At 35.9% G+C, this 13,796-nt stretch overlaps 1 protein-coding gene across 8 annotated transcripts in view; it reads left to right on the top strand.

The window, feature by feature from the left end:
• Hdac9 (histone deacetylase 9) overlaps positions 1 to 13,796 on the top strand; it is a 679,511-nt gene that overhangs the window by 339,054 nt on the left and 326,661 nt on the right. For all 8 annotated transcript variants that reach the window (XM_013024045.1, XM_013024043.1, XM_013024042.1 and 5 more), the window contains 4 exons: positions 30 to 145; positions 9,478 to 9,600; positions 12,734 to 12,944; positions 13,340 to 13,557. In XM_013024045.1, the coding sequence (XP_012879499.1) occupies positions 30 to 145; positions 9,478 to 9,600; positions 12,734 to 12,944; positions 13,340 to 13,557 (668 nt within the window). The remainder of the gene's footprint in view (positions 1 to 29; positions 146 to 9,477; positions 9,601 to 12,733; positions 12,945 to 13,339; positions 13,558 to 13,796) is intronic.

The following is a 13,796-nucleotide window of genomic DNA, read 5'->3' as shown; positions in this document are numbered from 1 at the left end:
ATGCATTTGCACTTAACAATATTTTTCAGAATCCTCAGTCAGTAGCAGTTCTCCTGGGTCTGGTCCCAGTTCACCAAACAATGGGCCAACTGGAAATGTTACTGAAAATGAAACTTCAGTTTTGCCCCCTACTCCTCATGCTGAGGTAAGCTCATTGTTAAGTAACTGGTTCCCTGATTAGCTACCTAATCCACAATAGTATTTCTGAATGAAATTTCCTATATTACAAACTTGTAAGAGAAATAGTGTATATTTATGAATGTATAGAAAGTTGTGTTTAATAATGTTTTCTTCTTGAGACAGATCTATGGAATTGAGTAAATGTGATTGTATTGATAAATGGCACAATTAAGGACATTTGGATGATATATAATGTTTGAAAAATACTGAAATACAATCGTCAAATAAAATATTCTCCTTGATCTCAAATATGCACTGTCCAATCAGTGTACAAATTCATAATCTTGCTTGGTCACTGGTTATTTTTGATGATAGTACACACATGAGTAAGTTGAAACAATTTCACATGGAATTCCAGAATAGCAGCTAATAAGGTGGTTTTACTCATCTGTATACAATACAATGAAAAATAATGGAAGTTTACACTGAGACAGGAAATCCATGGAACCAGCATTTACTGAGCACCTGCCACATACCAAATCTTGTGCTGTCAATTGGCATAGAACAGAAAATATTATCTGAACTCTATTCTTGAAAGTAACATATGAAAGGAAAATACTTTAAAATAACATTATTATAGTAAAGGAAGGAATTCTGAATTTACATATCTTCTGAATTAGGCTGAACAAAGGTATCAGTATAGAAGTGGCAGCTTTTTGAATATCATTGTTTTGAAGTTACTATTCGTTGACTAAAAGCATGCGCTTTTGTTTCCTGTCATTGTAATACCTTCTTCACTATGAACTACTCCTATAGAGGCAGAGTTGGTGTGATAAGCTCTCATAAATAGCTATGGCATGTTTCTTGCCTACTATTTTACAGAATGCTTGTGCTTCTGAGACTGATCACATCTTTCATGCATAGATTAGGCCTATAGATTTCTCCCTTGTTTATCTCCCCTTTTAACAGACCACTTCTGCCTATGGAGAACTCACATTGCTGTCTCTTGACACAGTTGATTTTAAGGGATTATTTTGACTGAAAGAGTTTCTTGCAGATATTGTTGAGATACCTATTGTTTTATATTGCATGTGCAGTACATGTACACACAAACAAAACTCTGCATATATACAATGTATGATTAGACATTATGAAACTGCTAGGCTGAAATGCAAGTAAAAATGGAAATGTAGGGATTATCCTTCATAAAGGGCTGAAACCAGGGAAGTCACTTTTGCTTTGAGGATATTTGCTTTCTTGAGTTTTGAGGTTTGGTTTTCATGGCCTAATAAAATTCAGGAGATAGTAGAGAAAGCACAGTGTTAACAAAGGAAGACCTAACAGGAGACCCTCCCATCACTAGTCAGGGATCCCAACCATCCATGCGACCTTTGTGAGACGCCTTCTCCACCCATAGCCATCTTGATGGGAGTAGAGCTTAAAACATTGACTCAGTGAAGATCATGGACCAAATCTTGTCAACTCAGGAAGTTAATTTGATTTACAGTGGCTCCACATTTGTTGTCCCTCCCTACCAAATGCCTGCAAAAATGCAAATGTGAATTCTTTCCAGAGATATACGTCTTCATTCTAGGTTTCATTTTTTTTCCCCTCGAATCACTTTTCAAAAGATAGATGGTTTTCCTTATGACCATCTCTCAGCTCCATGAGGAATAATATTTCAGCTCTGGACATTATCTGTAGGACCTTCATCTGCTTCCTGTTTCTAATCATCCATCACCCCTCTTTCTCTTTTTTATTATTATTTTTAAAATATGACAACAGTTGGCAATAAATTCTACAGGAATTTTGTGATGAGAGACAATAGTGGGTTTATTTTTAGGTATTATGTTTTAGTGAATGTAGTTATAGTCCAATACTTGTCAATTTTCTGAAACACTTTAATCAATTTCCTGGAAGAGAACAATTTGATCACATACATATTTTTTAAAATCTTAGATTTGATTTTTTTTCTAAGTTTGAATAATGTAATTCACAATACTTCATGAATATTAGAGGGTCCAGGGCTAGTGAGTCTTTGGATGGATTTTATTTTTTTTTACCATTGGAAAATGAGAAACACCCATTACCCTTAATTCAATGTCTGAAGCCCTTAGAGGGGCATTTCCAACACAGTAGGATTCAGGAGGTCACTTACGTGCTGTAGCTTTACATTTTATTAGGTTCTCAAATAATACTACAGTACTTTAAAGTAGTAAGAGAGTGATGGACACAAAATTTAGCATGACAATTACATTTCAGGATAGAAAAAGGAGAAAATGTGAGTTGATACTAAAGAAGACACACCTACATATAAATATATACATATAGTACTTTATACAACATATAAACATTAAAATATACACCTTGGTGGGGTTGAAAATAAATGGAAAAAGTGGGATTTTCCTTTTTGGCTTATTTTCTCTTTTATGACCTATCAAATTAAATTAAATGGCTATCTTAGATTATCTGACATTAATTTTAAAGATATATATGTACATGTGCACACATATATATTTAATTGAAAATATAATTAAGGGAAATTTGCTCATATTATTTTAATCTGTGGCATATTCCTGTTTCATTGTCACAAGTTATCTCTTTGCATGCCCTGGGTGTTCAGCTAATGGTTGAATATATTCTGTCACTGTAACCCTTTCCTTCCTCCCCCACCATTCACAAAAGAAAAACAAAACAAAACAGAAGGAAATGTGATTTAATGGAGTTTAAAAGGGTAGAGGTGTTTCTTCAGGTCATTGACAGGACATTCACCTCCAGAGCTGGGAAGACTAGTTCAAAAGCAAGCAGTGACTTACCTCATAATGAATTAATTGTATGCCTGAACTATGATCCAAAAGGCCAGGTGGGCAGACCTTTCTGCACTGATGGGTAGCCTCTCTGTGGCCCAGAACAAAAAATGCAATCCTGATGGCTACCATGTGTTTTCTGCTGGGTTCTGTTTACAGAGGTCTGTAGTGTAATCCATTCTGGGTAGGAAGGGAGGCAGCAGAGTTCAGACCAAGACCCTCAGTAAAGTAATATCCTAGCTTTGTAACACTCAAGGCTGCCAACTAGAGAAACTAGAGGAAGAAAAATGTCCTAAGCCATACTTGGTTAGCCATCCTCCAGCGTTTTGTATGATGTTTTTTTCAGCTATCTTCTAAGATTAATACCAATAATATGTGATCTTGTTTCAATAGAAGTAATTTTAGGTGCCAAGTATTTGTATCATTATTTGCATAAAAACAAAACCACAAAAACAACTTAAGTGTATACTTCATCATTTGCAAATTAGGCTTGTTCTGCTGTCTTCACTGAAATAGCATAAGCTAGTTTAGTTCAGGAGTGATATATATTTGAATGAACTCTAGTATATGACATGTAAGTGGGCTAAATCTTTCAGAGCCCATGTGCACAGGATTCTATCCCTTGTGTTGCTTAGGAAATAGGAGCGTGAGGCCCTATCTGAAGTTCTTGAACCCTTCATGAATGAAAATATCCCATACTGTAATTCAGATATCTTATCTATTTTAGATAAAAGAAAGACAGAGGTGGAAGGAGAATTCAATGTTGAATTCATAATGCAATGCTCAAGAAACAGCAGAGTGTAGGTGAATTCATAGGTGTTCCGGTCACCAGGCAGGGTATGAACTCTGCTGGAGAACCAACTAGTTTCTTGTCATTAGCCGTGTCTCCAAACTTCCCCGGATCCCTAGATTTCTAATCTAGTTTTTAAAAAAAGGTAGTTAGACTGTTGACAACTTCGTTGTAAGCGCTGTTTGGAAGGCAGGTGGCACGTTGTGAAGTTTGTAAGGAGTACATTTTTGTTTTTATTATCAGTGCTGACTCCTGGTAGGGAGAACTCATTAGCTTGTTTGTCTCCAAGCCAGCAATTCTCATGTGAGAGTGAGCCTCCATCTGCTCTGACCACTTATGTTCTACTTCTTCTATTTCTTACATATGCTCGGTCCCAGAACTCAGATGGTTGAGCTACTTGCTCTACTCATTTGTAAACTTGGTTGGGAAGCTGAAGCCTCCAGGGTTGCTATTTCCGAGTTCTATTAGAGATGTCTTTACCTATCTAGTTTCTTTAGTGCTAATGTTGTGGGTCTGTGGGTTAAAATATGTTTCCATGGATATCAGCATCGTGACTTTAGATTTGGTAAATTTATTTGATAGCTATTTTAATAGTAGCCAAGCTGCTGGTTTATTTCTTGTTGAATATTAGTGATTTCTTGTTGAATATTAGAGATATCTGTTTCCTGCAGATACAAATGATTTTTAAAAATGGTTCTAATGATAAGCTTATGTGTTCTTAAATCATCTGAAATGTCACTTGTTTTGCTCCAATCTTATATGAATCAACCACCTATTGTTTTGTACTAGTTGTTGTGATATTTGTTGTAAATATAGTGTTTTCTTCTGAGTGGGTGTAGAGCTATGATTTTAGATGACAACAAGGAAAATATACACACACACACATACACACACACACACACACACACACACACCTGGGAAAAAGATGGCCCCTACACAATAACCAATAATCATTTACTAACAATTATATGAGTCAGTATTTTAAAATGAGATCTTTATCAAAGCATAAATGCAAGGTGTGAAAATCACCCAAAAAGCCCTTTCAAATGATTAGTTTGGGTCTCAAAACTCACTTTATGACATTTACATCAGCTGAAAAGATATGTTCTTGAGTTTGCAGAGAAAAGTATGAAAACTTAGACTTGTATTGCCTAAACAACTCAACTGTAAATTATGTTGAACTTTAACTTTTTTGTTCAACTACTAAAAGTAGGAATAGATACAGTCTTGAAAAATAGCACTGAAAGTCATAGTTGAACATTAAATGAATAAAGAATAATTTCTAAATGTTTCTCTAAAATATCTTGATTCAGGACTTTGAAACTTTCTAGATTCAGAGTTGACTAACATTTATGAACACATCATCCTGTATGTCATTCAGATCCATATGAATATTAGAAATAGTCAGAGGTGTGTCAAGCCAAGGCTGAAGAAAACACAATGGCTGATAGACTCACAGCAAGTAAGTGGAAGAGCTCAAGTATCAGATATGTAGACCAAACTTCTTTTCACTATTCTGTACTTTTTGTTACCAAAACTTTATGATAAGTATTTTTTTTTTACTTTTCCATTGCTCATGCATATTATAGGTAATTTTGAATTCACGGTAAACTGAAAATTGTGTTTTTACTTTGCTGTGAGCTTCTTAAAATTTGATGATTAAGTTATGTTACTAGTATCCCATTGGATATCATCAGTTGACTAATTGTCCTCTTAGGAATAAATAAGACATTCATTTATCTGTCTGTCCTCCTCCCCTCCCCCTTCATTCCTCATTTCTTTCTGCTTCTTCATCTTGTTTCTCTGCTTCCATTTTTCCTTGCCCTCACAAGTAGTCATTCTCTCTGCATTTTGGTGATATGGGTATTTTCATAGTATGCTATTTTTTATCTGTGCCTTATGAATTTTTGGGTTCTTAAGTTCATTTCCTTTCTTTATATCACTAAACATGATTTTTAGGACTAGTTGCATCTTTATGGATGCTAGTAATCACACACACACACACACACACACACACACACACACACACACACACACACACACCATGTTGGCACTGCATCGTTTTATCCAGGTAGATGTGAGGCAGGCTCCAACTCATATCCATCATCAGAACAGGCTTTAGTATCTATCATGGTCATCATGACTGTCTAGTGAAAGGATTTCTTATGGTTTCTAGCACATAGGAGTCATTAGGCCCTGGTGAATAGTATAAGTGCTGGAGTTTACAGGGCAAAATCATTAATAAGAATTCCTGTATTATTCTACAGTCTTGCTAGCAGTATGTAAGAGGTTTTGGTTCTCTATATTCCTGCTTTTGCCATTGTCCATTTTGGAAAAGTGAGTCTTTTACTTGAATCTTTTACTTGAAACTGGTATCTTCTTAATTTCAGTTGCTTACTAAATAGTTGTATTGAGAGACACACAATTTTTTAGTCTATGTGTATTCTACTCATCTGAATTATAAATATCATCTATAAGTCATTCTTCCACTTGATGTGATACTAAGAAAAGTGTTTATATATAATTTTGAAGGCTCTTACTAAAATGGGAGTCAGTGTCCTCTACCCCAGTTCTAAACTCGATTCCTATTTCTCATCTCAAAATTCTGCTTCTAGAAAGCTGCTAGTGACCCAGGAGAGCCTAGTTTTAAACTGATAACCCTCTTCTGTGCTATAAAAATATCATAACCCTACTTTAACAGTAGAGTTTATGATGGGACATTCAAATTCATTCCTCTATTTTTCTATATGCCTGACTAATATGGATTTTTGAGGTCTAGGGCATCTTTATATACCTAGAACTCAACACCATCAATTGAACACAGAGCAGTTAATCATTATAGCAAGTTATGTGAGAGTTATATCAGACACTCTATTTCCATTTCATTTCCAATTATGAAAATTTTCAGATTAAATCTAACTTTCCTTTGCTCAAAGACTTGAAATGTCATTTTTAGCAGCACAGCACTAATTAATGTCGGATCACTTTAAAAACTGATTGCTGAAAGAACCCTGGTTTTACAAAAAAAAGTCCTTGTGGATGCCACCACAATGCTAAGCCCAGGTAGCCTTCTGGCCTGGCAAGAATACCAATCAGTCAGACTACTTCATTGGTATGGAAGGATGTTTCTCCTCACAACCTGTCTGCTGTCTGCACTGTTAGAAGTGGAAGATATGGTTCTGAACTTTAGTAAGAGGCATAGCCTAGCTAGAACAGATAGTTTGTACCAAAAATGCTTAGCTGAGTGACATTGGATTCGATGAAGGCAATTTGAGAAAAGGTGGAGGTTCGTTTTCAGTACTGTTAGATGTGATTCTAGACAGTGAAAGTCTATAAAACCTCTGTTTCTGTTTCTTATCTGCATTTGGATTTAAGTTAAGCAAAACCCAGACCCCTGGATGTTCTAGCATATGATGTCATACCTGTCAGTTTCTGTGGAAAGAATCAGCTATGCTTGCAGACATGAGGACAGAACTTCCTCTGCATCCTTAGGAATTGTCTATGAAGTTACTGGGGCTTGCTTTTCGCATGGAACACAGTGAGCTCCTCCAGTTTCTCCTCTCTGTACTCGCCCTCTCCTACAGTGCCCATCGTTCTTTTGTCTTCCAAGGCAGCTGAGGAATGGTGTGGGCATTTGGAGGCAGCACCCAGGTGTTCTTGATGGTCCCACCAGACAGCAGGATGCTCTGCTCACTTTTCTTGTTTTCCTCATCTTCACCATAAGCAACATGGTAGCTTGAGAATGCTCATGAAGAATGGGTTCAACCCCAAAGGGCCCCTGGCAGAGGATGTGGCATGTGTTAGCTGCCAAAATTCAGCATACTGCTATCTGATATGGAACAGCTGATGTTCGTAAGATTGCAGGCCCCTACAGTCTCCAGCTGAGGAATATCCCCCATTCCTTTCACTTTACTCAAAGTCAATGTGAGGAGCCTGCCAGCTGCTTTGCCATTACCACGTGTGAGAAGAAAGCTATTTCTCATTTCAATGTGTCTGCTTCCTGCGATTAGGTGAGAGACTATCACAGACATTCTCTACAGGAATCTGATAACCTCTTTCGTGAGGGTGGTGGCATTGTGTATTTGTGTCCTTGTGATAATCCAGGACAAGTCAGCAGTATGAGAAGCAGACACAACCTTGAATGAATATTATCTATCAAAGTATTTACCCCGTCACATTCACTTCTTTTCTGTGAATACAGATCAGTGAATAGTCTGTCTTTTTATTTTTGATTACTGACTACTACAATTATAATAATACATAATTTATTTTATTTTTGGTCTACATTCTTATCAGGCACATATTCTACACAAAAAAATTATGTTTTTGTAGAAGCAAAATCGTTGCTTGGCTTTTTTGCTTAAGGCCGATAGACAAATATTGTGAATAGCTTCTCAGTTGTTTTTTCAGTCAGTGACCATGGTTTGGCATTTTAAACAACTTTATAATACAAAAGCAATGTAAGGTTAATTGTTCACTGTGCCATTTGATTTTCATGCAAAAAAATCTACATTAAACTGGACTGCTAAGATGCCACAAGAAATGGCCACATTTAACCTCTTGGTCTTATTATGTTAAGGGCAGGACTCATCTCCAAACAGCCGTATGATTGAGATGATGTTTTGGAATAACATCCTGTGTTTTGGTGGTGCAGCACTCTTCAGTGACATGCTGAGGTTGCATTGTATTAGCACATGATATTTTCCTCAGTTAATTGATATCCCAGGTTTGTCCAGAGGAAAATCTATAGCTCCCCCAAACATGCTTGACAAGTTATTATATTTACTTTAGTCAAAGCCCGTGTGTGCAATATCCCTCTTGGAGGTGGTCTATTATTGGAGTCCCATATGCTTTTTGTTTGGGAAGAAAGCAGTCAGTGTGTCATACTGTTACATGGCGTATTCTTTTTCAGGGATGTTGTTCCCTTGGGAACCATATCAGGCCAGAGTTCCTTAGTCTAATAAGACCTTTGTAACTCTTACTGTATAAAAGTTCTGGGAGGGAAGCAAGAGTTAAACAGAAAATGTAATTCAAGCAACCATATTAGGCCACATGTGGGAAAACATGACTCTTAGTATTGGATTTAAAAAAACACAAAAATAAGGCTATTTATTGTAAAAAAAAAAGTGCTGAAATGCCAAAATATTCTGTATATTTCAGCATAAGTGGAGGTTGTTATGGTGTATAGAACTGATAACATTTCTAACATTTACTTTAATTTCTAAAGATAAATGATCTTAATTAAAACAGGAATAGTTGACTTCATGAATTTTTATACTAAGTAGATAGCTTATTATAGATGTTTTTGTGGTGGTACTTAATATAAGACTTTCTGCTCTGCTTTTCCTGGGTAAAATAACAAACTCACATGAAGTTCATGATGATGACATTATATATAATTTTTTTATTTGCTAGTAGACAAGGTTTACAAACACTTATCAGAATGACCACATTTGATTATGTAACTTTGCGAGCAGGTAAAAACCATATATACTGAGTCTAGAAAGTTTTTAATTGACTTTTGCAAAATGAACTTGGGAGTCCTTTCTTTAGATTTTTGTCATTGTCTGAAGAAGACAGAATTTATTTAATTCTTACATTGTAACTCCTCAATACAGAAATCACAAAGCAAGTACTGACCTTTATTCTTATCTACAATCATGCAGAGCTTGGTTTATCAAAGGCAATCATTTTATGTTCGTATTCTTGACACTGTGATATTTTGAAAATCTTTAAAAACTTTATGCATTTTTTTCACAGCAACTGGTTTCACAGCAGCGCATCTTAATCCACGAAGATTCCATGAACCTGCTAAGTCTCTATACCTCTCCTTCTTTGCCCAACATCACCTTGGGGCTGCCGGCAGTGCCCTCGCCACTCAGTGTAAGTTTGGGCACAGTCTCAGCTTAAACAGCCCCGTGGACATTTTCATGTGCAAACTTCCTTTCACTTTCTGTACATGCAGATGTTAGAAAACGTGTTAGAGTCAACCATCCCTTCGTTATTTGCTTTTTGCTTCATTCTGATGTATTCAGATTAGTTTCAGGTTACAGAATTATATGGGTTCAAAAAGTCATATATAAAACTAGCTAGCATTCATATTATAGTTTACACCTTAAAAATAAATACTCTCCACATTACCTTAGTACAGCCCACTATTTTATGGAAGAAAAAGCTGAGAGAGACAGGAGAATAGAAAAGTCCAGATAACAGACCAGTAAGTGGTAGAGCTTGGGCACACTCCAGGTCAGTACTGAGAGTTACAGCTTCTAAAAAAAACCCCAAACCCACTGTAACATATGTTTATGAAGTTTATTTTGTGAATGACTTTGTTTTGGGAATTACCAAATGTATGGTAAAGAAATATATATCTGGAAAAACCTCTCCAAGAACAACAGTACACTATTCCTAGGAGATTAGAAGTGAAAATTAGTTTAAAAATCTTGACAACTGAAATAGGATTTTTTGGAAAGAGGTAATTGTCCTACTAGCAAAAGATAGCAGTAATTATTTGATGCATATTCTAAAAAATAATATAAGTGTTAGTGGTTGCAAAGGACTTACAGCTTTATGTATAGTATTACTTATCTCTGAAAAGTTAGTTAAATTAAACTGTGTACACATAGAGGTTATGTGATGATTTAGGTTTAAAGAGTTTCTTTGTTGTCATTTATTTTAGTCATTCACAGCAAGTATTTTACTGAGCCCAGTATGTTAGATTCACCTATTTTTCTATATATATTTATATATTTATAGAACCAATATATGGGTTTTTTAAATCATTAAATTTTGTATTTTATTCTATCTGCATTTTTAAGAGTGTCTTGCTGGCTTATGTGTTACTCTGGTCTTAAGCCAAATGTGATTTTATATCTGGAGATTAAAGAAGAAAGGCTTTCGAATCCTGCCTTCAGCCCTGCCATTGAAAAATCCTCATGGAATATTATTTTAAAATTAATACAAGTGGGAAAAAAAGACAATTAAGATCGATACCAAAAATAGTCTTAGATAACTTTTTCCTCAATTCCTTTTATATTCCCTAGTATAAATAAATAAATACTAAACCCCAGACTTCTTATAAAAGTAGCCATTTTGTTGTCTCTACTTTTTCTCTGCTCTAAGATACTCCTCTTTTACTAACTCATACATGGATACCACTTTTAATGTGGTGAGAGAAAATGTTTCCCCAAAGGACCAAGAACTAAAGCCAGACCATTTAATGTTTCGATAGTAATACAATTTGGTACCACTGGATGAATAAACCAATGTGGTTTGGATTAAAGTTTCATTTTTCTTTGCTTCCATTTTGGTGTGGATGAGGCCATCAGAGTTAATTTCTCAAGCTTAGCATTGCTCTTCTAGAAGGATCTCTAATATCCCATTTCCCCACTGAATAGTGGGAAAATTTGAGAAAAAGAGGCCAGCACCAGGCATCACTTCTAGATTAAACATTGCACTGACTTGCTCTGTGACTCAGACAAACCATTTACCTCTTTGTCCTTCAATTTCTCCATCACTGAAAATTGCTTTGCCTCCCTGGTGCACAGCAATTTTGAAAGATGAAACATGAGTTCTGAAAAGAAACACGCCACATAATTTTGAGGTATTAGACTTCTGCTTTTGTAATACCAAAATAACCACCATTCATTACATTATTTGAATAGGATAATTCATTATTACTATTGATGATATAATTGTTATTGCCTTATTACTGTGTTATCATAAATTTCAAGTTCTTAATAGCCTTTTTATTTGATATTTGATTTCACTTATAGTTTACTTTTACATAAAGTATCTAGACTGTCATGTTTAATGTATAGAGATTTGAAGATCTGTTATGAATTATAAAATACAGGCTTAAATGAAATTCTTGCATATTTTGTACCTCCTTTCATTGAGTTGTTTTAAGAATTCTGCTTTAAAAATTAAATATTGGAAACTTACAGCTTTAGAAAATTATTAAAGGATGTGAAGAGAATGTGTGCTTTGTTTCTTTTGCTTGAAATTTTATGTTTACAGGTCTTTTTTATCTTAATACCTATGAGATACACTCTGTAGTTTAACTGTAAGGATAAATTTTACTTAGTTGGTGTGTTATAAACTATTTTAGGAATAAAATTTCTACCTCTTAAACTTGAAATTAACATCATCTTTAATTTTTATTGACATATAAAAATTGTATTTTCATTATGGTTTGTTATTATTTGCTTACATATGTGAATGACTTGATATATATCATATATATATCAATGACTGGATAGATATAAATAACATATATAAATATATATATACATAAATATGATCTTCAACCATTATATATAAAAATGAATTTGGCTAGTTACCATAGTCTTCTTCACATATTTATTTTGCAGGGATGGTGAAGACCCTTCACCATCCAAATTTATTGAAAATTATTTGTGGAACAGTGGTCACTATCATATGTAAATAAGTAATAGGCCTCCTGAACTTTAGCTAAATAAATGTTTTTTTTGTTTTGTTTTTTGTCGGTCGTGGGGCTTGACCTCTGGGCCTGGGCGCTGTCCCTCAGCTCTTCAGCTCAAGGAGAGCGCTCTACCACTTGAGCTACAGCGCCACTTCCGGTTTTCTGGTGGTTTATTGGAGATAGGAGTCTCACGGTCTTTCCTGCCCGGGCTGGCTTTGAACCGCGATCCTCAGATCTCAGCCTCCTGAGTAGCTAGGATTACAGGCGTGAGCCACCAGCGCCCAGCCTAAATAAATGTTTTATTTCATGTTTCAATATAAAAATTTGCCTTAGATTCAGTGCAACAATATTCAATTACTAACTTGTTTTCAGTGCTTCAATCCTTTTTTTTTTTATTTCTTCTTTATAAATTCAGCTAGTTAAAAAGCATAGTGTTATCTACTTCCCTGATCCAATCATTGGTAAGACAGCTTTTTGTTTTGGAAAACCATAGCATAAGAACTTCATCTCATGATATAAGACCCAGAGCCCCACTGGATGGAAGATTGACATCTTCATTTTTTCTTGACACAGGCTTCAAATTCACTTAAAGAAAAGCAAAAATGTGAGACACAGACGCTCAGGCAAGGTGTTCCTCTTCCTGGCCAGTACGGGGGCAGCATCCCAGCCTCATCAAGCCATGCTCATGTCGCCCTAGAGGGGAAGCCCAACAGCAGCCACCAAGCTCTCCTGCAGCATTTATTACTGAAAGAACAAATGCGACAACAAAAGCTTCTTGTGACTGGTAAATGAATCATGGCACCTTTTAGACCTTAACTTTCATTGGTCCAGTTTAACATCTCTGTAATTCAATACCTTCTTAATGATTTACTGTGCATTATAAAGGTCATCCTGACTCTTAGTACTATAGAAAGGCCAAAATCCTTGTTATTTCCCCACATACACGGAGGGGGCTTGTGGAGGAAACTCACCTCATTTGACAACATCACACATACCAGTCTGGACCCCTTCTGGTTGACAAGGTCAAACATAAACCTGTTTATGACCTTGATACTTGGTCTTCTGCAACCATCCTAGCCTTAAGAAGTTTGCTGGCAAATGGCTTCTTCTCTCCTTAAAATTACTTGTGTATGCATCTCTGTTTACACTGGCATACAAATACATGCACATTTTTTTCAGGTGGCGTCCCCTTACATCCTCAGTCTCCATTGGCGACAAAAGAGAGAATTTCACCTGGCATTCGAGGTTCCCACAAATTGCCCCGTCACAGACCTCTGAATAGAACCCAGTCTGCACCTTTGCCTCAGAGTACATTGGCTCAGCTGGTCATTCAGCAGCAACACCAGCAGTTCTTGGAGAAGCAGAAACAATACCAGCAGCAGATCCACATGAACAAAGTAAGCCACCAAGTGAAAATATATAACCATTGATCTCAGTGGTATGTGTAGATAAAAGACAACATTGGGATCAATCAAAATCCAAGAGAGATTATCATCTTAGCCCAGCTCTCTGGACTCAAGGACATCACCACACTGTCTCTATTTGTGACATCATTATGTTTATGGCACATTTGTAGCAAAAGACTGAGATCCCAATTAGCAAGATATGTTATGATCGATTGTCTGTTTTCATAGAT

The sequence above is a fragment of the Dipodomys ordii genome, unplaced genomic scaffold (assembly GCF_000151885.1).
Source record: "Dipodomys ordii isolate 6190 unplaced genomic scaffold, Dord_2.0 Scaffold72, whole genome shotgun sequence".
In the NCBI taxonomy this organism is placed as follows: domain Eukaryota; kingdom Metazoa; phylum Chordata; class Mammalia; order Rodentia; family Heteromyidae; genus Dipodomys; species Dipodomys ordii.
This window is presented reverse-complemented; position numbering and strand designations above follow the sequence as displayed.